The sequence below is a fragment of the Epinephelus moara genome, chromosome 4, assembly GCF_006386435.1.
Source record: "Epinephelus moara isolate mb chromosome 4, YSFRI_EMoa_1.0, whole genome shotgun sequence".
Classification (NCBI taxonomy): domain Eukaryota; kingdom Metazoa; phylum Chordata; class Actinopteri; order Perciformes; family Serranidae; genus Epinephelus; species Epinephelus moara.
In genome coordinates this window covers 14,380,597-14,407,405 of record NC_065509.1, presented here as the reverse complement: position 1 = coordinate 14,407,405, position 26,809 = coordinate 14,380,597, and the positions used below count along the sequence as shown (strand labels likewise).

Here is a 26,809-nt window from a genome sequence, read left to right as displayed (position 1 = left end):
GGTGATACGTTTTTAGTGGTTAGCTGGGCCGGTGAGTCTCTGTTCTATATAAGGGTAAGGCCATGAGGCAGTAAACAGAGGCAGCCTGTCGTCGTGCACTCCTCTTCTCCCTTGATTTCCAGTGCAGCAGGCAGGGTAAGCCTGATCCCTCCTGACAGCTGTCACTCTCCATCTCAGTGTACCATCGTGGACTCCGACACACACCGACTTCCCCACCAGAATACTGCCGCAGTGGAGCACATGCTATCTCACCTCGAGAAGATTGCCTCACCGAAATAAATAATGCCCCGCTTGCAGCGAGCAGCAAAGTTGTTTTCATTGTTGTCACTTCGCTTCTTTGACTTTGCAGAAAATCCAACTTCCTCCATTTTATTTTCAGTCTGGATATACAAAGCGACTGATAAGCACTTTATTATTTGTGGATAAATTGGTAATGGAAAAACTAATTATTTCCTGACTCGTTTAAACACGAGTGCTGACCCAGACTTGGAAAAACAATACTGAAGAAAATATCTGACAAACTGCATTTGACGCTGTGGGATGATCTGTCTGTGGTGCTCACACCTGACAGGATTAAGGTTAGGAGCCATGTTGCATATCACTAATGTTCACACTTTTTTGCGTGGGCTCTCTTCTGTATCGCTGTTATTTTTTGCTCGACAACCTACACATAATGCACCCTTGCAACCAAATGTCCCCCAAGGAATCCTCCTCCACCGGGCACTATGCATGAACTATGTTCTCTCGCTTCATGTCCTCTTATTTGCCCTTGGGAGAGTTGAAGGTCAAGGTTGAAATCCCTGGCCAGGCTGCAAGAGATCACAAGATTTGTGAGGATGTAAACACTGCAACATATGTGCACATGCGCGCTCCCACGCAGGTACTCGCAGTAATAGTGCAACGGAGCTCAGGGACATGCACACACACAAAATCACATATACAAATGGAGGCTCACACACAGTGAAATAAATATAAACACTGGCAGGCTTATAGCTTGATTTGTTGCCGTGCAATAACAGTAATCTGATTAGAAAAAAAAGTGTTAAATGTCATCTTTTAGAGTTAACATAAAATTACCATAATCAAATCACAGCCGCTTAAAAAACGGCAGTTGCATTTGTCAGCGGCGCGTTTGATAAAGACAAAGGCATTTTGATTGTCAGATTATAGAGATGCAAATATCTCACACGTTTCTAACGCGCAATTAAATGAATTTTTGTCGAGGAGCGATAACTGTTAACATCTGGTAACCTCCCTCAGTAAAATCCCACTGAAACATTTTAATTACAAGCAAGAGACAGTTTGCAGGGTTTTCCTTTTGCACTGAGTGTGGACTCAGAACAAAAGAGTGCATTGTCCTATCACATATTTAGCAGAAAAATCACCCTCGGAACCTGAAACTATGATTAGTGTTGTTGGCAAACATTTCTGTCAGACCAATCTTAAATGCAGTGGCACATATCCTGGGAAACTGAACCATTAAAGCTCAAAAAGAGGTTGAAAAGAATCAGTCTTATCCTTTTATATCCCCTGATTCTGGAGGAAACTGCTAAAAAATCTCATTCATGCTGTGTTCCCAATCATCTTGCTCCAGTATGTGTCATGTTTTTCAATTAGTGAAAGATCACGACTGGCAAAATGCTTCAAAAATGGGAGAATCGGGAGTGCATTGACTTGGAGGAGCTGTCATCGATGTTACCGATTAGAGATTTAAGCAGCTAATCAGTAAGCCTTAACGGATTTCATTTTTAAACTAAACCCTGCTAACAGGTCAGGTTAGCACCGGTGAAGCAGCATGGCCTGGGATAAGGAGATTTAACCCCCCCATGTGAGCGAACATAGCCCAGTGTTTATTAGAGTGCCAGTGTAATATATGACTTTCTGCTTGCTTTGCAAATCTATCCAGGCTGCCTCTGCTACTTCTCCTTTGGATATTTCATTCAGAGAGGGTTAGCAGGCACAGCGTTATTGTCGCTGGTTATTGCCTTTCGTTTATTACAGAGGAGTTTGTTTAGAGAGGGGGTGGGGGGGGTGTTGGGAGGTGGAGGGTGTGTTGGGGGGACACGAGTACTTTCTTTTCGAGGGAGGGCTGCTCACGTGGCTGTACAAGTGAATGGTAACCATTGGTTACGCCTGAACCCGTCGCTGCTAGATGAAGCTGATATATTCATGTATTCATCTCAATTAGTCCGCTCCGTGCATCTTCAAATGCAGACACTCATCCCTCCTCGGCTGTGCTCCATGCTTATCTTATTAGAATATTTTATCCTGCGTGCAAGTTCTCCCTCTCTCTCCCCCTCACACACACACTGTGTCATACCTCGCTCTATCCTTTTCTCTTTCCATTATTCTGCTCTAACGTCTGGAATTTCTGTGTGTGTGTGTGTGTGTGTGTAGGTGCTGTGGGAAGTCTGTGTTCAAGTCATTTTTGTTAACTGATAGCTTAGATCTCCTCTCAACGCGCAGACCACAAGAGACCGCAGAGCTAACTCTGCGAAACAACAACACTGTTGATTTTTTTTGTTGTTGTTTTTTTTTTTTTATCCTCTCAACTAACACAAACTCATTTACCGATCGACTCTTTTCTCCATGAGCTCCTTTCAGTCGTTGAAAGTAGCGTCCTTGTTTTCTTTAATTCCGTCCGCTATGCAGAAACCATCTCTGTGGTTTTGCAACCCTAAAATAGCTTCAGGCAAAAGGAGAGGAGACATCTTAAGACTGCTGGAAAGATGCATGTTTGGACTCCGTGGTGATTAGGAAAAGTAAATGTAGGACACGAGAACATGAGCATCATTGTCCATAAGGCAAATTGCATCAGACAATGGTGTATCGCTGTTTTAAAAAAAAACATAAGCGCAGGATAAAACAATGGCAGGCCATAATCTAAAACACTCTGGAAATGCATATTTCCCTTTCCATCGGAGATGTCTGAGGTTGTTTGCCCTCTGCTTTGCCAACAACACATATTCTCAGTGTCTTTCTTCTCTGGCCAATAGCTAAGCTCAAATCACAGCTCTCTTGTCTTTCAGATGGAGCTCGCTCTCCCTCTCCACCATCCCCAGAACAGTGGTTTCTCTTTTCCAAGGCACACTCTGAAATGGCTTTGTTTTCCGACAGCCATTCAGTGGCACCCTCAGCCAGGGCCTGCCAAGAAGTCCGCCTCCCCGAGCTGGAGCCCGGCCTTGTTTACACAAACTCATCGGAGAAATATGGATGTATAATTATAGAGGCTGTTAGTTTTAATGTCGCATCTTGCTATGGAAACCACTGCATGCTTGGTCAGCTACGATGAGGGGTGGCTGATGAAACTCTGACCGGGGATGGCGTGAACAATTTCTGCGGAAAGCGTTTTTTGGGGGGGGGGGAGCGAAAGAGAGCGAGAGAGAGAAAAGGAGCTTCTTGATGGAATCGAATCAGTGCCGAGCAAAGCAAACAAACATGAATCACAAGGCGGTGATAGAGATTGCTGTGGTTGTCCAACACATAAATACAGAGTCTAAATACTGCTCTGCAGGCCAGGACCAAGCCCGTTTCTGTGAATTCAGCTCGGTGGCAAAATGTCCATGTTCCATTCCAGCACGACCACAGGCACACAAACACAGTAACGGCAGCAGACAAACACACAAGAGGCGTGTGTTCGTGCACAAACACACAGGCATAAATAAGCACAAAGCCACATAAGCAAATTCAAATATATATATACTCATAAGCTCGCACCAGCATGCAAATAGACGCTCACAAAAAACACAATGCGCTCTCACACGTCCATCCTCCTTCTCTCTGCACAGATTTGCTTGTGTAATAGGAACTGCTGTATGCATTGTGCATTTGTTAATGCACATTCAAGAGAACTGTAGCTTAGCCAAGCCCAAGATATTTTCAGGCGGCAGTCCCATGGGTGTGAAACGTGTGTGTTGTCAGAGTTTGTGCATGCGTACCATAATGGATGGATGGATGGATGAGATGCTGAAAAAGAAAAGCTTCATGTCTTCAAATAAATACGTGTTGTGTTTGCGTTCGGGCTGTGCCGCCTCTTGCAGCGAGTTGATGATTTCGTAGACGACGATGGAACAATTTTACCTCCCGTTCCAAACCCGCAGGTTCAATTTCTTCCTCTCTTTCCGTTCCTCTCTCCCGTTTTACTTCTGCAACTTAATCTGTCTCTCCCTCCGCCTTGCCATTCCACCTATTTTCTCTCCTCCTTAGATCTTACACCCCCCACCCCCCCTCCTCCTCTCCCCATCTCTCTTGCACAGTGACAGATCCTTCAGGAAATTGTTTCGAGTCTGCCAGACATTTTTGTGTTGTAGCTGTTTATTTGTGCTGGGGGCACGGAGGGGTCCGGAGCCCCAGTTTCTCCTCCGCTCTCAGACTAGAGGTTAAGCTCCCCAACTCTTTCGCCGCCCTGCGCCAAAAAACACTGATCCTCGATCAGCGTGGCTTTACCGTGTAACCGATACCGGGGATGAGGAGAGAGGAGCACCAGAGAGGATGTAATCAGTGTGTGTGTGTGTGTGTGTGTGTGTGTGTGTGTGTGTGCGCGTGTGTGTGTGTGTGTGTGCGCGCGTGTTTGTATATGTGCGTCAGCTGCTGGCTTTGTGTGTATTAGGATGTAATCAGCAGCATTTTCTCTGTGGTCTGCTGTGCTCGCTCTGATTGGGGTTTTGGCGAATAACAGGGAAAGGGAGGAAAAGTGCATTTCTTTTCCTGCTTCTTGTGTTGCAGCCCGGCCTCGGAGCCTGAGAAGCCTCGCTGTGGTTTGGAGCCGTGTCCGGGGCTCTGGCTCTTTACACATCAGCTACATCGGGCCCTCTATCTATTATATATGTCTGTCTCTCTGCCACCTCGTGCATCCCAATGTCTAAGCGTATGTGCGTGTCGTTGTGCATTAGAGCTGCTCTGACTCGAGTCCCATGTTGGCTGCAGTCAGCTCTGTTTAGTCGCCTCCATGTTCGCAGGTACAGGAGATTCCCCCCAGGGTTTAGGCTCACACATACACTCACACAAACACATGTGCACGGTCACAGGGACACATGCACGCCCACACACACATGTGCACTGTCCTCTCTCTTTCGCTCTCTATCTCCGTCTTTGTTCTGCCGCTTGCAGATTTTGTTTTTGCGGACAACAGATGGGCTGACATCGACTCTCCTAAATAACAAGTACACTCTCTGCCTCTGACATCTTTCTCTCTCCCTCCCTTTCTCCTTGTCACCGTCTTTACTGTCTCCCTGCAATCTCTGTAATCATTAACATTAGCTCGTTCCAGCCTCTCAAATGTAATGATTTTCTGCTCTTCTCTGTTTTATACGATTGTAAATTGAAAATCTTTTGGTTTCGGACTGTTGGTCGGGCAAACAAGACATTTGGAAGCATCACCTCGTGATAGCTATTTTTCACTGTGGCGTGTTGTGGACTATAAATCTATGAATAAACCATAAATTGGAAAAAATATAATCTACATGGCAAAAATCATTAGCCGCAGCCCTAAATCTTTCCCTTTTTGTGTTTCCCTGGCCTGCTCATCACCCAGGCGGCTTCATTACCCCGAGGCCAGTTTTCTCACCTGAGCCATAGCACTCTTGTCTCTCCTCGCACATTGCATCTCTGTGGCGTTCCATCTTACTTAGAATACCTCATTTGGTTTGTTTTGCATCGCCTATTTGCGACTGAAAGCGCCTGAGCCTGCGGTAAGAGTTATTGTTTGTTTGTTTGTTTGTTTGTTTGCGTTCCATCTTTGATGAGTGTTTTTGTGCCATGGAACACAAGGCTGGCTCAGTTGTCATAACTCTCTTCTGGAGGCCAGATTGAAAAGGTCAGTGAAATGAAGCTCCTCTCTCTTCACACAGGATGAATGGACACAGTGTGGGAGCTCCGCACACACACACACACACACAGACACAGACGAGCCTCACACACATGTACACGCTCAGACATCTCGACACATTTGCATAAGTGCACACGGAAACACACGGCCCCTCTGAGCACATTTTATTAACATGCACCAGCACGAGCGGCGAGTTCTCTGAGGATATTTCGTCCTCCGCCGTCGGTGTTCGTTAACTTGTTTCAGGGCTTCAGATCTGGTTTTCCTCAGGGGGGGGTTTGCTCACAGATTAGCTCTTTAGTCAGTCTAGATTTTTGGAGTTTCATGGCCTTTGACATGCCACTACTATCACCCGACGCATTCCGATCCATCCCAGCGCTTCTTTTATCAGGCAGCGCAGGCTGATTTGTGGCTCGTGGACCTTTTAGATCGAGGAGGGCGACTCCTCTCTGGAGTCCAGAGTCCCATATTACCTTTGTAGACGACCACAAAGGCCAGAGAAAAGCCAGAGAGGATCAGTTTTATCATCTGTTGGGATTTAGCGAGTGAACCATGGTTCACCTCGTGTGATTATCAGTGCAAATGAAGCAAGACGAAAACTTCAATGAGCCTCCTGCTGAGGAACAAGCTCACGGAGAGACCTTGTGTGTGCATCTGTCAGCTGATTACACACGTGTAACCTGACAATACCAATACCACCCACTAATGTGGATGTTGCTGGATGTTTTGAGAAAATACCTGCTGGGAGCTATAATAAGCTGTAAGATTAATACAAGGGCATTTTAACGGACATTTAATGGACAGCATTTTAATGCGAACCTTAAAAAGATATTTCTGCTTACTGTGAAGTTTCACCACCTCTTGTTTTATATGTTTTCCATCCCGAACATTGAATGTACTCATTATTTCTCTCTGTATTGACATTTATGGGCATTTTTTTAGGCAGACACTTCTTAGTAGTTAATTTCAGGGCAGTTAGTCTTAATGTTGTCAACACATACTTGTCTGTTTGGTCCACCATTTCTCTTCTCCCCCACCCTCCCCAGTATAAATTATGGTTAATGGAGAGTGAAAATTGAATAATATGCTCCATTTCTTTGTGTATAACTTCCCAGAATGTTTTTAACCTCAGGCATGACCAAAGGATATGGTTGAGGTGTGCAGCCTTTTAATTTGAAATAGCAGCAGGAAGTGATCAGTCTGCTTAACAGAGGCTCCAAAAACATGGCAAATCATCAGCAATCAGAGACTAGTAGTGGCACGGCTGTTTGTTAGGTTAAATTAAAGCTAAAGTTCACCCCAAAATCAAAAATACATATTTTCCCTCTTACCTGCAGTGCTATTTATTAGTCTAGATTCTTTCGGTGTGAGTTGCCGAGTGTTCTGCAGCCGAGATATCGACTGTAGAGATGTCTGCCTTCTCTTCAAAATAATGAAACTGGATTGCACTTGGCTTGTGGTGCTCAAAGTGCCACAACAATACACTTGAAAACCTCGACAGCAGTGCCTCTTTCCAGAAGTCATCACCTGGCTCCTCAAGATAACCCACAGACTTTGTTGTGAGCATTTTTATGTGGGAACTATTTTCTTTCTGCCGAACTACACCCACTGCACAAATGGAAGCATGCATCTACTCATAGACAAGAGGCTCGTGCTTGTGACAGGCTGAACTGCAATGTTAGCTAACTCAGTGGTGCTATGTGAGCGAGCAGTAGATGCATGGCTCCTTTTGTGCAGTGACGCGGTTGGTGGGTGTAGTTTGGTAGAGAGAAAATAGTTCCTACGTGAAACTGCTCACAACCAAGTCTGTGTAACTGGGTCATGATTCATGGACAGAGACACTGACCTTGAGTTTTTTTGCATTTATATTTTGGCACATTGAGCGCCACAGGCTGAGTACCATGTTGTTCTCTTATACTGGAGAGAAGGCAGACGTCTCTACGGCCAGCTGTTATCTCCAACACTCAGCAACTCACACCAGAATATTCTAATAGATAAAAAACACTACACGCAATAGGAAAAATATTTTGGATTTTAGAGTGAACTGTCCCTTTAAGAACAGCAGTATGGGAGAAGGGGCCCACTAATTTCTGTGGTGAGGGAAACACTGGGCTCATGATGGGATTAATGAAACACTTATGTGGAACTTCCCTCTGTCTTTAACAGGGAATAAACTCTGTGTACTCAATGTACACACACACGAGTGCACAAACAAGCCTTATGCACACACACACACACACACACACACACACACACACACACACACACACACACACACACACATTGGTTAAGCACGAGATAAACAGTAACTCAGCAACTCCCTCATGAACAATATTAACCTTTAGCTTTTGAGCGTTGGTGTGTGAGAGAGCGCGTGTGTATGTGTGCCTCGCTATGTGTTGCTTTTCTTCTAACCTTTAGCTCTGACCAATAGGAAGGTGAAATGCCAGTTTTTTTCTCCCTGACCCAGTTTCCTCTCTGCTTATTTCTCTGAACACGCAACATTTCAGCTGCTATTAGTAAAATGATGCACTGTCTGAGACGCTAGTTCAGAGGCAAGTGTGCGTGTGTGTGGTGGGTGTTTGTGTGTAGCTCTAAGGGTGTGTTTGCTCACCTGTTAGTTTTGTGTATTCAAGGGTGTTAATGTGTGTGTGCCCACTAGGGCTGTGCTAGTTTTAAAAAATAATCATCTAATTGATGGGGAGCGACGGCCACAGCAAACAAAGAAAAATAACAGTCCCAACTGCCGGAAATGCTTTTTTTCTTTTATGGCCGAGCCTGTGCTTTTGGATGTATGCAACTGCTATTCTTCTGAAGCAAAGTGAGCTACTGCAGGCCGCTTCTTCAGGCTGTTTTTTCCCCCAGTTTTTACACAGCACATGATTTGTGTAAAAACTGCTGAGGTTTTCTGCGGCTGCAGCTCGATGATATCGGTGAAAAGAGCCATTACAGCCAATTAGCTACTCTGTCATTAGGGAGGGTTGTGTGGGCTACTGGCAACTTCTCTACACAACAGAATACATTACAGCTGAAATAGCTGGTAAAGTTGAAATAGCTAATATCTAAAAATGTTCCATATTAGCAACAGCAGAGTTGTGGTAGGCTCGAATTTTATAGTCAGTGTGGTTATGAAATTAATATTGGATGCTCTGGCTGCTGTCGCTGCTTCTCATAACTTTAATACTATATGCAACAGCTTATAGTATTATACGCTGTAGGTCCCCCTCCCTTAGGTTACACTGTTTTATTGTGCCAATCGACCGCATTCAAAATTCTATGATCTGAAGTCCCCCGGTGCACACCTGTCAGATTATGTGGGTTTTCGGCTTAGAAGCGCGTGTGCACATTCTGAGCAGGCCTCCTTCATTTTGTGTGTGTGAGGGGAGGCAGAGGGGCAGGAGAGAGGTTCAGGATGCGATGTACTCTAAGATGAGTCTGTCTACATCTGTCATGTTGGAGTGTGCTCAGTCTGTTCGTGTTTGAGACAGATGACTTGCTCTGCTCCCCAAGGTCCTCCTGTTATTCTGCGTCCTTTATCTCCTACTGATCCGACAGACGGCCTGCACCGTGTGTGTACCTTTGCTTGTTTGTGCGTAGGCGTGGGTGTGTGTATGTGAAAATTCCGCATGTGCGCGCCCCACCTTATGTGTTTCCTTGTGCTCGCGTGCACAGGACAATGTCATCCTCTGTCTTTGTGCGTACATGATGGAAGTTATGTGCGGCGTTACAGGAGCGCGGGGTTTTTTGCAGCATGCTGAGTTGGGAAATGGAGAGTGGAAAGTGCAGCGGTGTAAAAGCTCTGCCCCGCTGGATTCACTGGAGAGGTGACACACAGACACCCGCAGCTAAATGATGCAGAAGCTCTCTGTGTCTGCAGGCTGTGAGTCTTGTACAGACACACACCCTCAGATACATGCACACACAGACACTTTTGGAGCTGCTGACAGGTCCTCTGTAGAGGTTAAAAGCTGTCATAAGTAGTCTTGAAGCACTAGCCCAGTGGTGCTGGCCATGGAAGTCCATAATGCCCGACCTTTGGCTCTGTAATCTGGGACTGATGTCCAGGGACCACACACACAATAAAAAAAAATCACTGAGGAAAATTCATGTATTCCCAAATATCTGTGCACATACATGCAGAAATACAAATTCACATCTGTCCCAGCATGCACACACACTGGAATACACAAAAATGTACACACACATACATACTCAGATGCACACAGTTGCACAGAGGCCAAAACACACACAACTAGACTCAGGAGAGAGTGTAAGAGAAATGGTGAATGTGAGTAAGAGAGAAGCAGGCTGGCAGATACACACACACACACACACACACACACACACACACACACACACACACACATGCTTCCTCTGCTTCAGATCACCTCCCACTTCTTCTTCTTTCCANCCCCCCCTCCCACCCCACCCACCCCCCCACCCCCCCACCCCACGCTATCCCATAGTGCTCTCTGCTGGAAGGATTTAGAGGTACCCTGTAATTTTGGTGCCGGAGGAGCTCTTAAGTCCTGCCTGATCTTCTGGCTACACAGGCAGCCAATGTGTGTGTATGTATGTAATTGTGTGTGTGCATGCACATGACAGTGTGTGCTTCAGTGTGTGTTCCTGTCTTTGGGGCCAAGTGCTTACATGTCTGTATATTTTTTGCAACCATTTCAAGTGTGGTTGTATTTGTGTGTGCAGCCGTGCATGCTTTGCTTTTCGCTTGTGTGTGTGTGTGTGTGTGTGTGTGTGTGTGTGCGCGTGTGTATGAGTGAGCGAGCAGTCTAATCAGGACGCAGGAGAGGAGCTCCCCCTCTGGCTGTATGCTGAAGCAGTGAGCTGAGCAACAGTTGTGTGCACTGGGCCGCTAACCACCTTAAACCTTGACAGTAATGCTGCTACCTGCCTCCCGTTCGTGCAGCAGAGCAGCTCCTGGGAACAGGCAGCACGCGGCGATATTAGAGCTGCTACATGGCGATGCTTTGCAAAACCTAAACCGGGGGAAAAAAAGCAGTGTTGTCGAACATGTAGATGAGAAAATCAGCTGTGTCCACGCACATTACTCAAAACCACATTTATTCTAACCTAAATTCAATATTGGATTTGCAAAATAGCATGAAAAATGTGCAGCACTAACGTCAAAGATATGACTATTTTATATTGTCTGCCAGGTTTTATTATTGAAAAGAAACACGAGAAGAAACCATTGGCTGAGCCGAGCGCGCCTAATTCATCTGAGATGATGTGAAAAGTCTGAATGAATTTTCTTTGCCGATGCCAAACCTGCGCAGGAGGCTACGTGGGAGAGACGGCGAGTGAGAGGTTGGAGGTTGATTACTGATTTCCATTTCTATTTCTAGGACAAAGAAATGGAGGGCTGATGGGTTTGGACATCTATTTAGATCCATTTCATTCTGCCATAATCAGGCTTTAGCCATGGCCTAATACTCAGGATTAGAAAAGGTTCAAAGTGCAAACATCTAGATCCCCCAGTATTATTCCAGTCTGCCAACCTCACTCTGTATGTGTTTGTGTGGGTGTATGTGTGTGTGTGTGTGTGTGTGTGTGTGTGTGTGTGTGTATGCACGTGTGTGCACGTGTGTGCTTGCATGCATGCCAGATCTGCTGGGGAGGGTTATCTCTGGAATCAGGCCCATAAACCTAATCTAACCCTCTCTGTGCTCATTCAGGAGTGAAATATTTTGTGCAAATAGGCTCTCCTTTCCTTCTCCCCACTTCGGCTCTGGTGTGCTAATGTAAACAAAAACCGAGATAGGAATATCGCAGGTATGAGAAATAGCCATTTCTGTTGTGACACTCTGTTTGATACAGGCACTCATGCCTGACACGGCTGTGTTTAGCTCCCTGCTTTGCCACAAATGGATGAAACAGCTCTGTGTGCTGGTGTTTTTCCTTGATGCTAAGTGTGAGTGATCAGATCGTGGTCGCCTGTTTATGTATTTAGCTTTTTTTTTTTTTTTTGGAAAATGTAGACATTATTACTGGTGGTTACTGTGACTACCCGGTCCCTGCTCGGCTCGTCTAAGTGGAAGTCTGAATGCGGTGGAGAATGGGGGGGCGGTGTGTGAAAGGTAGCCAATGAATGTCACCTCTCATCCACTTTCTCATTAAACAACCTGCTCTCTGTCTGTCACATGGGCTGTATCTATCCCCTCATTCGGTGCTTTGGGCAGATGTTGCGCACGAGAGCAAGCGCGTGCACACATAGACACAGGAGCACATGCACACACACGTACACACACAGCCCATTGCGGTGTATGAAAGCAAGCCCCCCTGGGCTGGACAGGAATAATAAGCAGCAGATGATTCATGATGGAGATGGGGGAATGTATTCAGCAGGACCACCTGAGTGACCTCATTTAGCAGACCTGAGAATAAATATAGACCACCGCATCGCACTTTAGCCTTAGCTTGTGTCGTCTCGGCCAGTCAGCGCCGCGTCTCTCACACATCTCCCACTCCTCTCCTCGGGAGCACCTCAGGGAGCAGTCCTTCCGCTCTACCCCGAATGTCCTTGTGAAATCAGTGTGCATTTGTGTATATGCACAGCGTATGCATTCACACATGCATGTTAATGTGCTAGCGGTAGTGGTGTATGTGTAGTGTTGGAACGGGAGCCTTTGTTGCAGGCCAGCTCTTTCCCCTGTAAGGCTTTCTCTTGGCTGATACATTTGTACTGTAGATATTTCCCAACATCAACATTTGGCACCTGGTTTCTCTTATGACTTCAGCAGCTGTAGATCTTTTGTTCTCCCACTAGTCACTCTGCGGCCAATGATCCACACCCACAAAGAGGGCCTTAAATCATACAAAAAACCAGCTTTGGAGCCTGACCGCTTTATTAAAAAAAGCAACATTCCTTCATGCAATGACCAGTTCTTTCGGTATTCTGGACTCCCAGCGCTGAACCGGTTTGTTCCACTAAATCATTAGCAGCAGAATGGGAGTCTCTTTGTTCTGCGCCCTGTCGTTGCTTTATCCCCTTGTGTTTTTATCTCCACCGAGACACACAGGAAGACCCAATTCCCCAGTTTCCTCTTTCCAAAACACGACATGACCGTCGGCCTTTTAATATCTGGAAATCCAGATTTGGATTAGCGTCAGCGTACGGGGATGAAACGAGAGAGAGAGAGAGACAGAGTGAGACAGGAGAAATTGAGTGAGAGAAAGAGGAGATAGAGTGAGTGAGAGGCTTTCAGATTAAAAAAAAAATCTGTCAGTGTGTCCTTGTTGTGGAGAGGGGTTAAGGAGTTTGAGAAACGTGGCAGGCAGTTTTTTGAGTACACTGGCATGATAGATGTAGATACAGTTCTTTCACATAAGGGTCAGAATGACAAACACAGGAGTGTGTGGTACTTAAACGTCTCCACTTTTTTTTTTTTTAAAGATTCACCGCTCATTTTTTAATGGACTCAACAGTTGTTTCTGGAGTGGATTTCCATCTTGAATAGTACTCAAAAGATGGATTCACATGAGGAAATGTGGTTAAAACAGGACACGGTTAATCGGATTATGAATTTCCATCGGTACAGTAAAAGCCTTGAATTATGTGACATTTTAAATGGCCTGAATACAAACAACATATAAAGTGATCATCTCTTTATAAGTCCGGCTGTCTTTTCAGTTGTTTGCCTAAACAGAAGCCCCGAAGGGCTGACTTATCATCACGCCACATCAGTAACACAGGAGCCTGTTCAGCCAGCCTGAAGGAATAGTTAATTTAGATGACAGAAGTAAGTTAACACTGAGAAGATTTGCTCTCCCTGAGTGGATATAAAATTCATAGCATGACGCTCACTCTTAGTCAGATTATTCAAGCGCCTTTGAGCCCGATCTTCAAAGAGCTCATTTTTGTATAACCTTGCCCTGGAAATTTAAAAATTGAAAGAAGAGGAGAAATTGGGTGGAAAATGGCAGGATGAGGTTAGCAAATCGCGGCAGCGTCTGGGCCGCGAGACGGTGCGCCTTTAAGACTGGAAACAGGCCTGTTCACCTCACTGTCTTTGAATGTTCCCTTTAGAAGAGACATGCTCCCTGCATAGACTTTACATAAATCATAAGACTCACTTAGCCTTGAGTGTTCATTCACATTAATGTCCCACGTAAATTTAAAATCTTTTTGTTCCTGCGCTGCACTCGACTCAGCTTAACCCCCCTCGTATATATTTCACCGTCCGGTTCGCTCAGTCGTGTATGTTGAGTCTGCAGCTGGGGGAATTTGCCAAAGAGCTCCTGTCACAATGTTATCACAATCATTCTCGCAAATTATCACGTACTCCGGCCACACTAACAAAATGTTGTGGTTCTCTTTGTAATTTAGGGCCAGAGTATGATCTGATAATGTAACATAATATTAGTGCAATTCATTATTTAGTTTTCTTCAATTTCGGCGGAGCACAAAGCTGAAATCCCAGAGGGCAACAAAATGTCAACATTAATAATACTTAGGAATGACAAGGCATGAATCAAACAGATGAGCTTTTCCATAGCGCCAGAGCCAGACTCCAGCACTGCTTGATACAACATCAGTTTATAGCAGGGAAATGCATGCATAAACATTGATGCATCATGCCAGGGAGGGTAAGTATTTCGATGTTTGCATTGTTTGGACCAACTCCCGTCTGTAGCTGAGTCTGCCGCTCTTTGTGTCATCATTAGATAAGCACCCTCTCCAAGACTATCTCATCATAATGAGGGTGCCATCTGAAGCAATCACCCAGGGAGATGGTCATTGAGTTAAGAGGGAGGGAAGAGGAGGGGTAGAGTCAGATAGCGCAGATAAAAAAACTAAATGAAGTGAGCGAAAAAACAGAGAGGGAGAGGGAGAGAGGGAAAGAGAGACCAAGGTGGCTAATGCGGGGAAGAGAAACAAAAGCATTTCAGAGGAAGGGAGTAAGTTGAAACAGCAGACTAAGCGGAGATGGAGATCATTTGGGGAATTCCAAAATTAGAGCTGCCATCGCATGCGCCCACACAGGCGCACGGCCACACACACACATACACCTACACACACACACACACACACACACACACACACAACTGCCTTGTGCTGTAGCCGCTCAGTGTTAAGGTCAGAGTCACACTCTGTCTCCCTAGGTCATTATCATGCGCCCTAAAATAGACAGCCAATTGTGTCACAGTGTCTGAAGTGAATGTGACATTGAATAAACAACCCTCGACCCTGAGCTCCTCGCTCAAGTCCGAGCAGAACGCACACTTTAAAACAAATGGAGGGAGACCGACACACACACACACACATGCCCTAATATATAAATGGACACACACACATGCACGCACAAACATTAAGGGAGGCATTTAGCTCTCAGCACTACTAGCAAGTAATGACACATGTGGCTCAGGGGGAGTAAGCTGCTCGAGGACTTGGCAAGCAGCTGGAACTCTCGCTGGCATGTCTCACTGCTAAAGTATGCACAGACAGAAAACACACACATACTTACACACACACACAGGTCTGACCATGTTCCTCCTCTCCACCTCAGCGCCCACCCTCCCTCAGTAGACTCTAATGTTGTTCCATTCATTTGACTTCACTTTATTGTGTTAATGAGAGATACCGTTGAGAGGAGCTGGCGGTTGATTGAGGGTGAGAACGGCTAATCACTGGAACAGCTAATCAGTGCTTGTCGTAAATATTGATTAGTTCTGTGCGTTATGGACGTGCTCATTAACCAGTGTGTCATCTTCTCTCCTCTTTCTCCTGCTTTTCTTCTCTTTACCCTCCATCACTTCCTCCCTCTCCTTGTCCTTCACCCCCCTCTCCTCATCTCCTTCTTTCCCCTCCTCCTCCTCCTCCTCCTCCAGCAACCTCCAACGGTACAGTCGAGGGCCTGGAGAACCGGGAGGGAGGCGTGTGCAAGAGCCGAGCCATGAAAGTCATCATGAAAGTCGGGCAAGGTAAATGTGCGCTCACCTCACATGTAGAACACAATGCAGTGCTGCTGCCTTAAAGCCATGTTTCACTTTGGTGTGACATTTTCATTTATCGCTATGTGTGCCCAGCGTGACTTTGTCTGCCACCGGCCTCCGACAGGACCCGCTCTCTAGAACTGTAAAGTTGCGTTATGAGATGAATTGGCCACAAGTGGTGTTTCTTTGTGTAATATATATTTGATATGACTTCTTTAGCAGCATTACGCAGGACTTGGTGATACTTCAGTATGACTTTTAGTGGTGTTGTATCTTTGTGATGTGATCATATTCATTTTTCATTTTACAAAATTCTGGTTTCCAGATTAATGATCCCGAGCAAAATGTTATTAAAAATAGATTTCTACGTTTGAAGAGTTTTGTTAGATGAAAGGCATAACAGTGGAACACAATTTATTTTATTTAACATCAGTTTTATTATTTTATATGCAATTTAGCATAATTATCATTTGATATACAGTGTGTTGAAATAGAAAAATATTCTTATTAATATTGTGGTAAAAATTCCAGTCATATCACCCAAGGCTACCATTAGCAACCATTTAAAAAATACAGTAGTAGAAACTGTAGTAAATGCACACTGTTAGATTGTTATGTTTCATTTTATTGGTTATAACTCGATAAAATCAGAAAAAAAATAGCTCTATCTTTTGCTTCTTTATCCAAAAGACAAAATAAATGGTAACACTTAACTCTTTTGTATTGACAAGCAGCATAAAACACTTACTGTAATAGTTGAACACACTGGAATGAAGTTGTAAGGAGGCATAAGGACGTTTAAAGTGCTTATTAATGCGTTCCATAAATAGTTTCTGAACAACTAATGAATGATTAAGAATACGGGACAACAAAGCTGCAATTATATTTAATTATATATGATTACACACATAAATACATCCCTACGTCTCGTTGGCCTCGTTGCTCTGTTGTTAGAGTCAAGAAGAAGAATTTATGACGTAAATGAATACAATGAATATTGTATATTGTATTTAAATATGAATTCATTGAAGAAAACTATATAAACAATGAATATAATAAACAAATATCAAATATTTCACATTCATCTAAAACATAAGAACATATATATATATATATTTTTTTTTAAAATACATTCAGTTTCTGAGTTTTTAACACGGACATAAGAAATACAGGAATAAAAAAAGAAGATGACGAAAACAGACAAAAAAAATGATAGTTGTAATAATGATTATGATGATAGGAAATCACAAGATGAACGATAACACACTGCCAGCTAGAGGAAAAACTGCACAATTATACGCCAGTTTATACTGTGTCAACAGGAAGGTTGAGTCAGAGAGATAACATCCATGGGGTAAAGACCGTGGGTGCTCAGGGAAGGTCCAGTGGTGACATAGTTTCCTGGCAGATCAAAGCACAGTGTACAGTCCAGTGCAAGGAAAGAGTCCAGTGTGGTTAGTCAACTAGACTCCTCACCCTTTTGAGATGTTCGATAAATGGCCCCCAGACGTTAGAAAACTTGATGAGGGAGTTTGACAGAACTCTTGGCCACATCTTTCTTTAAGATGTAGACAAGAAACCATGTCATGTAGCCTGTAAGAGCATATTTTATACAGATGAAACTGCAAAGTGTCGATCATTTAATAGCTGTCTAAACACCTCATAGAGATGCTTCACAGGAAGTGTTATAGTTGCTCACAAATACATTAATACATACTTAAAAATGCCCTTACTATAAGTTCCGCATACAACATCCCTCTGTCCCCTCACAGCAGATAAGGAAAAACTCCCCCAAAAAACCTTTAACGGGGACTACAGCTCTGATTTTTGCCTTTTGGCTTCTCTTCCACTGCTACAGTGACCGAGGCTCGTCTACCAACTGATTAAAAAACAAAGTTAAACATGATAAAAGCTGATGGCCGCAATTTAAACCTATGGTATCTTTATATTAGCCGGGAAATTCATGTGTTTTCATGTGAGGGCTAATATAAAAAGTAAACTTTAAAATGGGAATTATTATACTTCTTTTACCAGTGTATTCCTCCACTTTACAACTCGTTTAGATTCTGATGAGCCACTTCAGTCGAGGCTTTCCCAAGACTGACAATTTGTTTCTGATCTAAAAAGGGTTGTTGTCATCAAACTCTTTTTCAGGTAATTTTATATCCTCTCAGGTCTAGTCCAAATTTTGACCCAAGACCCAGAGAAATTCTTTTAACGGTTGTTAATAAATGCTAAATTGTAAGTTTAAAATTCTTGTCAGAAAAACATTGTCTAAAATGTAGCTCTCAGATAAGAATTCAGGGTAGCCACCAAAAAGGATAACATTCCAGTTTCAAGAATCGCTTTCAATCCAGCAGTTATTTAGTTCATCTTTAATTTTGGGTCAACTGTCAAAGATATTGCTTTATACTGAGGTAACTATTGCTTTAATAGGTCAGGTTGTGTTAGGCCATCACAGGCAACGTTACAAATCAGTGGGGAGGACTGCTTTCTGGACTGCAGTATTGGATTTACAGGATTTTTACTTCAACGTGATGAAGTACCCTGATTAGTTAGGTATTTATTTAGACATAAGTCTGCCACAAAAGAACATCTGGTTACTCTATAATCAGTTTCTCAGCTGAATTTCCAGAAAATGGCATGATATATATCGATATCACGCTTTACAATTACACGTACTGTGATGCATGATTTTATCCACCTTGCCCGCCCCTATTAACTGCAGTTCTGAATAAATATTTTCATACGCATAAACAGTTTGTGCAAACAGCGAGATCACGGAGAAATAACAATGCAATAAGAAATGACTGTAAAGACGGACTCCACTTCAAATTGTAAAAAGCCCCCCTGATATTCCTCAGCTGTTCTTCGACCGGATTCGTCTAAAGTAATCACAGAATGAAAATGTGTTTGAAATTGGTACATGAGTGCATGGTCGGGGTAAGTCATCTAAAAATGCTGAAAGTAAACAAGCGAGCTTTGTTTGGATATCCTTGGACACAACATTTGGTTTGCATCATACATTTCACTTTTAGACGCAGTTTTACTCAATATGTGGACGTCTATATCCTGAATTTGACAGGGTACAGTACACAGATGTGTTACTCTGTAAACATTCCCCCCATCCTCAGTGTGGTTGTTTTGACCGAAACAGACACTAACCACCATCTGAGAGGAACATCTGCCCGCCATGATGATCTGATTCCAGCTTAAAAGCTGGTTCTCAACATGTCAAAAATAAACTGAGACTTGCTGAGAAATCTGCAGAGTGTGTGTGTGTGTCTGCAAATGTGTGTGCAGATATTTGAATGCTGGCTAGCAGGATGACAGCAGTGTATCCTGGCAGTCGGTGGGAGAATAGAAGCTAACAAGCTGCTGATGCTAGCAAGGTCTGAGTCGGAACAAATTCAGCAGATACAGTGAAAAATACCCACAACCATCTCGGTAAACAGACAGCCATTGCATTATCTTTCCATGTAGGTCAATTTGAGCATCCGACAGCCCGGGATTGCAACACCACCGCCAAATGACAACACGGCTGCATGAATGCAGGAGGCCACACAGGCTCGTACACCAAACTATTAACTGTGAGAAAAACAAACCCCTGAACTCATGTTAACGAAAGTTGAAAGGAAATGTCTAATTCGAGGAAAGTTCTAGGAACTCAGCTCAATCCTGTTTCTGTGGCTGCCGGCTGTTCCTCAACTTCGCCAGAGCCGTGCGCTCATTTCCCAAAACGGTCCGAAGCGAGCTGTCACTCACAATCGATGTGCCCTAAAAACCTTGTTAGAAGAGATGCTGTTGGCCCAGCTGCTACTACTTTTAAATCTATTTCTGTGAGCGGAATTTTTGATGCATAATGTACCCGTCCAACCCAGTAACTATTAGAGGAACGGCCGTGAGAAATTAGAGCGTCGACAGAAACTTTGATTTAGCTGCTGTGTACAATTTCTAGGTGACAATTTTCCCTGAAAGCAGAGAGCAGTTACCATAAGGGCTGCAACTAAGGACAGCTTTCAGTATTGATTGATCTGCTTATTATCTTATTGACTAATCAATGAGCTGTGTTGTCTGTAACATGTTAGAAAATACTGAAGAATGCCCAGTGTAGTTTCCCAGAGCCAAAGAAGCTTGTTTTATTTTAAAGTGGTGAAATGTTTGTTTAGTCAAGTACTTATTTTATAGTATTTTCTACATATTTATAAGTCAGCTATAGTAGTTATTTTAAAATTTTAGATCCGACTTACAAAACATATGGTGATCTTATCAATAGTGATGCATCGTTATAGATTAAACCAGTGGTTTTCAAACTTTTTGTGCCCAAGGAACACCAAAGGGCAATCCAAAACCTCAAGGTGCTTTTACTTTTGATACTTAAGTACATTTTGCTAATAATTAGGGCTGACCCTACTGCTTCGAAGCTTCACAGCTTTGATCGTTGCCATGGTAATGACGTCCAAGTCAATATTCGAATGGCTCAGGTTTTTTATGTATCACCCTATAAATCCTAAACAGCTTATAAATAAAAAAAAAGTTTAAACTTAGCGAAAGTTTTGTGACTGACTCACTCTCATTTAACGTCAGTCACTGACAGTCCAGCACTACTGAAAATGGGACAGTTCGACCACACGTGATTCGCTAGCAAGATGTTGAAAAATAGCCAAGGTTACTGCGACCTGCATGCTAAGAAAGTGGCTAATTGTCACATTATTTTAGGTGCGTCGACTGAAAACTCATCTTTCAAAAATATCACACTTATGTGCTCGACTTCCATTACTCCCCCCTCAAAGCTTCATGTAATTGCAGATGTTTCGCACTGAAGCTTCGATTTAAAAAAACTGATATTTGGGACAGCCTTATTACTATACATAGATACTGTTATGTATGTAACTGAGGTATTCTTACAGTGTGGTGTACTTTTGTTCACATAAAACATCTTATTACTTCCTCCATTACTGCTATATGACCATTGATGCAAACAGTCTGGAAGATATTGAATTTGCCATCATAAATAAAAAATAAAAAGCACATTCCAGCTGTAGTTAAGCAATGTAACTGACTGCCTTTGAAAAGTGATATGTTTGACAGACTCTATAAGTGCTGAAAGACATTGTTGATTAATCAGCTAAAGGATTGACAGAAAATTCAACTACAAGAATTTTTAATTTGGTTATATGTTCCATGAAGCCAAAAATCCCAAACATCTGCTAGCTGCAGCTTCTGAAATGTGAAAATTTGCTGCGTTTCTTATTTTATTTTATCGCAAATGAAACATATTTATCTTGTGGACTGTTGTTCGGACAAACCAAGTAACTTAAAGATAAAGAAACAGTCATTGTGTGCAGCCCCGGACTCTACCTCCTGCAGCCACACTCGATGTTGTTTCAATTAACACAAAAAAATCCTGGGCTCAGCTTGGCTCTGACCCCAGATGCTATTGTGTTTAAACCACGTTTCCTCTGCCTCTGCCTCTGCAGCTGAATGCCAACCCTTCCTGTGGCAAAGTCCCCAAGATCTCCCCATATGTCCACCCATACTTTGCTCTTTGCTGTATGGATTATGTTTTCGTGACTCACCCCGATGTGTAATATGCGCACATTCTTTGTAAGATCTTGTGATGACACTCCCATGCTTAATCACATTGAATCATCGGTTTTGTGGGAAATTATGCGCCCTGACACGTCAATATCTAATTGCACTTTAAATGCCTCGTGTTCCGTCTTTTGTCTTTATATAAAATGTGATGTGAAAAGGAAGGAAAATTTAATGCAGGGGAAATAAGGGGGAGCCCATATTTTATACATCCATCGCTGTTCGGCGCTCGCTTTCCCCTCCACCACATCATGTCACCGTGCTCATTAGAAATATGTTGACTCACCGCCTCGCACGCATCTCTCCCCCTCTCGCTTTCTCTCCCTCTATCTCTTCCCAACATATCAGTCTCTCTCTCCTGTCGCTCGATCATTGTCTCCCTCACTCACTCACTCACTCCTCCTCCTCCTTCTCCTCCTCCTCCTCCTCCCCCCCGCCTTCTCCCTCCTTCTGGCGGGTTGGCAGTTCTGAGGTAGTTGCTGTCTGCATAGCTAAGGGAAATGTCAGCAGTACACACAGAAAAAAAATGGGTCAGAACATTAGAACGCTCCCTGCACATGCTCAGTGGTTGACACACAGTGTTGGGGCTATATGAGTGAATCAGATCACTGTGTCCTCTCATATCCTCTGCCATACGTGAATGTTCCCACTTCTCACTCCTGTCTTTTCTCATCAATTATTGACGGAGCACAACAGCTCACGGCTAGGTTCACCACTGCTGCAATCAGTATGGAGCAATGCGGTGGTGTGGACATGGAAAGGATAGAGATGGAGAGGAGATCAATTTGTTAATAGTGAGGTTATGTTCGCCAGAAAGAAAAGAAAAAAGATATTGCCCATGAATTTATGTCCCCCTTTGTCTCCGCTTTCCACATTTCCTCTCCACATTTTTCTCTCTCTATTCTATGGTTTATATCTTCCAGACATCCCGCACCCAAATCATTTCCCTACCAGAGTCTCGGCTAGACTGAGGTGGGAATAGAAAATAGACTGCTAGACTGTCAGTCCCTTTTCACTCACACACACGGCCACACACATGCCACACAAACTTGCCACAAGGGACTCAAATGTAAATTGCCTCCCCACACGCCCACCTCTCTATTTCTCACACACACCCCTCCAGCAGGCCTTCGGGCAGATGCAGATAAGGCCTGATAGAGGAGAGGCATCTGATAGTGTTCTCTGGAATGATCCATCTGACCGTCTTCGGTAATAGTTTAGAACAGTCCTCCGTCTGCCGGCCCTGCCCTCGTAAAAGCCGCGCCGTGGACCCACCGGTGTTTACCGCACAAAGACTTCAAAGTGCGTGTGCTGAAATCACAATAGACAGACAGATAAACTGTCTGTTTCCTTTGCGTTCCCCTCAGAGCTTATACAACCCCCTCCTCTCCTCTTCTCCATGCCTCCCCTCCTTCTCTTCCCATCCTCCTATTCTCCCCTCTTCAGAAGTGTGCCTCTTTCAGAGTTAAAGCCAGAGCAATAAATAAGACATATTATGGCCTTTTAACGTGATGAATAATGTAAAACAATAAAAAGTTAATATATAACTACTTTACCCTCATTCTGCCATGCCTAAGTGTATTGTAAGTATATTCTAGGTGTGGGCTTATGTGTGTGCACTCATGTATGTGTGTGTGTGTGTTGGTGTGTGTCCTACGCTCTCATGAATGTGTCAGTGTTGGAAATGCCTGTCTGAGTGTTTGCTGAAGGAGCTGCTGATGTAGATGTGAGCTCATTTTTTACGACAGGACAGGGATACTGGCGTGTTTCGCAGACGTTCGCTAACTTGTCCTTCCTCTTTTTGTGCTTTCATCTTAACTTCTGAGACGCTTTCAACACATGCAAAGATAACCTTCTCTGTGTATAAAAGATATATCAAAAGATAATAAGAAATAATCCTTGCCGATGCAGAGGAACAAGTCATTGTAATTCAGCGCATGCAGCTTGCCAAGGCTGAGTTTTTGTGTGTTTTTTGTTTCCCACAGTCCCAAACGCAGCGAACCCCGTGGCGCCGGAGGCTCCAGAAGACAACGCCATACCGGAGTCCAGTCCCAGTCCGCCTGACCAGGGTCACATTGGACCCGAGATGCCAGGAAACCCTGGTGAGCAGATTGACAAGCCAACATTTTACCCATAAAACTGCACTCTTTACAGAATGCTTTCAAGATTCTGGAGTGCAAACATTTTAGTAAAATAAAGGTTTTTGAAGAGTAAAAAAAAAACGAATGTTCACAGCCTCGAGGGTTCCTCTAATAATTAATCACATTTAGCCTGAACAGAGAAAATAAAAATCATAGTTGAGCCTCCCAACGTAAGCACTCTCATATGGCTTTTCCATGCCGCAGGCGTTCCTTTGATATCTCGGGGTCAACATGCAAAAAAAGATGTAAAACCAATGTTAAGCAAAATGAAATAATACTCGCGAAAATGCAGCCAGCAATAAAACAATAAGAAACCACACCCAAAACAAACACAGCTCACCCTGAGTCACTTTCTTATTCATACTACACACAAAGCGTGTGCTGCACCCAAGGAGACTCAAAGACATACCATCTTTATTATATGTCTTTTTAAAACTCATTTGAATTGCAGATAAATGAAGATTAAAAGCAGAGATAATTGAAGGAGTCACTCGAGCCTCCTCGGAGGCTCTGGGCCCTCCTTGTTTCCTGTTTTCACCAGCACCTTTCTTAACTGCTTCCCACAGAAGGGAGCACTTCTTCAACTTTTTGACTTACTCCACAACTTTGTATGCCACAAACTTCCTCGGAGTACAGACTGTTCTGCCTGTCCCAATGTGATAAGCTGCCCTCATTTAATAATTGCTTATTTGACATTAGTTGCTCTATAAAAAGATTTCCTAATGTCACTTTTCCCTATACTCGGGCTTTTACCTGTCTACCATTGTTAGATCAGTGATTATGTCAAGTGGAGAAGAGGAGGGTGGAATGAAGGACGTGTCACTGAGGTTTGAGGGGCTGATATTTCAGGAATGAAATGTCTGACAGGCTCTCTTCAACCCTCTCTCCAGTGCTCAGAATGTACGAAATTCCCCGCGCCTCTGATTTCACCGATAAGGCTGGAATCGGTAGCTTTCAGTGATGTCATTTAGTCGTGATAAGGCGTGAGGCGCGGTTATCCCCTCCTCAATAAATGGTTAAGTGCAGAGTGGTCAGTCGAGTGCAGAGACACAGTCATTAGTGAGGATGGCAGTCTCCGGAGGAATGGGAATTTTTTGTGCCTGTGGGGGGGTCGTGGACAGTAAAGAGGTGGCGGTGGTGGTGGTGGTGGTGGGAGGAGGTGAGTGCTGCTCTTTGGCAGCAGCTGCGTGCATACATGGAAAACAGATTTGGTTCCTCTCAGATTTCAGTCACTAGAGGAGCCAGTCATTCTCTCTCTCATCCAGTAACAGCCCCCCCTACATCCTCCCGCCCAATCCTGAACCCCTTTAGACAAAAGGATAAAATAAAATCAGATGTTCAGATATGCCCCGCTCATATTTTTCTTTCATATCTCACTTGGCCTTTGCCATACAAATGTGGCCTCGACATGTCATACAAGTTGCCAAGGCTCGATCTTATCGGAGCAGGAATCTCTGTCATGTTGAGTGATGTCTACAGATTTCATTAGGAGTCTATTTTGAATGAGCTAATTCAATTAGATTACATCAATGGGGCTGTTAGTCATGTCAGCGCAAACAACAAACAGGGATGTGATCACAGTTGATTTAGGCACAGAACAGAAAGATCTGCACATGACAGGGCTGGCTTACTGTAAATTATATTACTGCTCTGATTGTTCAGAAGTCTCTAAGGGACTGTATGAAAATAATTTGGGTGGAGAGGGGTGCTGGCTCCAAAACCCTGCTCCTCTGTTAGGAAAAAAATCTCAAAATGATGTATTTATTGCAAACCTAGGAATACTTCACCCGCCAAATGACGTTTGTTTATCAATTACTCACCCTGTGTTATGCTGAATTTGTGAAGAAAACAATTTCTCCCATGTAGGGGTGTGCCATATCGTCTTGTTCACGATAATAACGGTATAATTTTTAATATAATATGAAAAATTCATATTGTGATTCTTATATTATATATATGATATTCCAATTTGTTGACATATTGACATCATACTGTTAGCCACTGCAAAAACAGCCACTACTGAAAGCAAAATTATTACAGACTCCACAATGGTTCCTAAAAGAGGAGCAGCTTCAATTGTGTGGAATAAACTGTGGCGTCGTTAGGCCTGGGAGTCCTGAATGTTTTATGAGCAGCCCCAGACTTCTCTTTAAGTGATTTACTGCTCAGAGGGAACTCATTCAGCGGCTCCTCTGGCAGCAGCACAGCGTCTCTCCCGATCCCCTCGCTGTGCACACACGGGAGTCAGTGTCGTCAAATAATTTTGTCATAAACCTCTGGTAATGTAAACCTACGTGACACTCGCGGCTCAACAAAAAAACTACACAAATGTGAATGTGCGATACTTAAGGTAGCATAACAGCCTGTTGCAGGGTACAGTGTGATGATTAGAGGAGAAATGGCAGAGCATAAAGGTCCAGGTGGGAAAAAGTCCAACTCAGTCATTTAGGATTTTGCTAAAAGAGAAGGAAATCACCTGTTGATTTATATGTATAGCTCCCAGGGTGCATTTTTGTGTTTGTGAACTGTTTAAATGTGTAATTTGTGGTAGATTTTATTTTGTTGAACTGTTAATAGTGTATACAGAATCTGAATCTCACTCTGTTGTTTTTAACAAACTAAAGAAATTAGAGATAATTTTTGTTTAGTTTTTACTGAATATGTGAATACAAACTATTAGGTTAACATATAAAACTATAATTTATTTTGTTGCAACTCTATTTTCTTAAATTGATAATATATATATAGTTTTTACTGATTTGTCATATAATACCCTGAAATATTGTTATATTATTTTAGGGCCATATCACCCACCCCTACTTGGTGAACCCGGGGAATGAAGAATCCAAAAACTGGAGAAAAAAAAAAAGTGATTACTTGACGTCATAGGATTGAACTTTCAGTGAATTCAACCCTTTAAAACATCACACAACAACACAAATACACTAACTTATCCTGTGTTAAGGGAGGTAAAATTATTGATTTTTGTCAGTGGAGTCTGGCTTTGAAGAGAGAATAGATAAGTCACTTTGAGCTCAGTTTCCTGTCGAAAACGGCTGCCTATTTGGGAAGCACCAAGCATACGACTGGATAAATGAGACTTGGATTATACTGCGTGAGATGAGTGTGAGTTTGTAAACAGATGTTTTGATATAGTTTCGCTGTCGTTAAACACAGACCTCTTCAACTCCAATTCATCACAAATTTTCTCAGTTTTTGGATTCTTCATACATCGTGGAGGCATGCGAGAAAAACAGTTATCAAGAATTCAGTGTATCATGCAGTAACTGATATA

The 26,809-nt window shown here is 43.4% G+C and overlaps 1 protein-coding gene across 1 annotated transcript in view; it reads left to right on the top strand.

Annotated features, from left to right (window-relative positions):
* The window catches only part of efnb1 (ephrin-B1), a 66,058-nt gene that overhangs the window by 34,751 nt on the left and 4,498 nt on the right, over window positions 1-26,809 (top strand). The window contains exons 3-4 of the mRNA XM_050041863.1: window positions 15,674-15,766; window positions 23,359-23,475. Of these exons, the coding sequence (XP_049897820.1) occupies window positions 15,674-15,766; window positions 23,359-23,475 (210 nt within the window). The remainder of the gene's footprint in view (window positions 1-15,673; window positions 15,767-23,358; window positions 23,476-26,809) is intronic.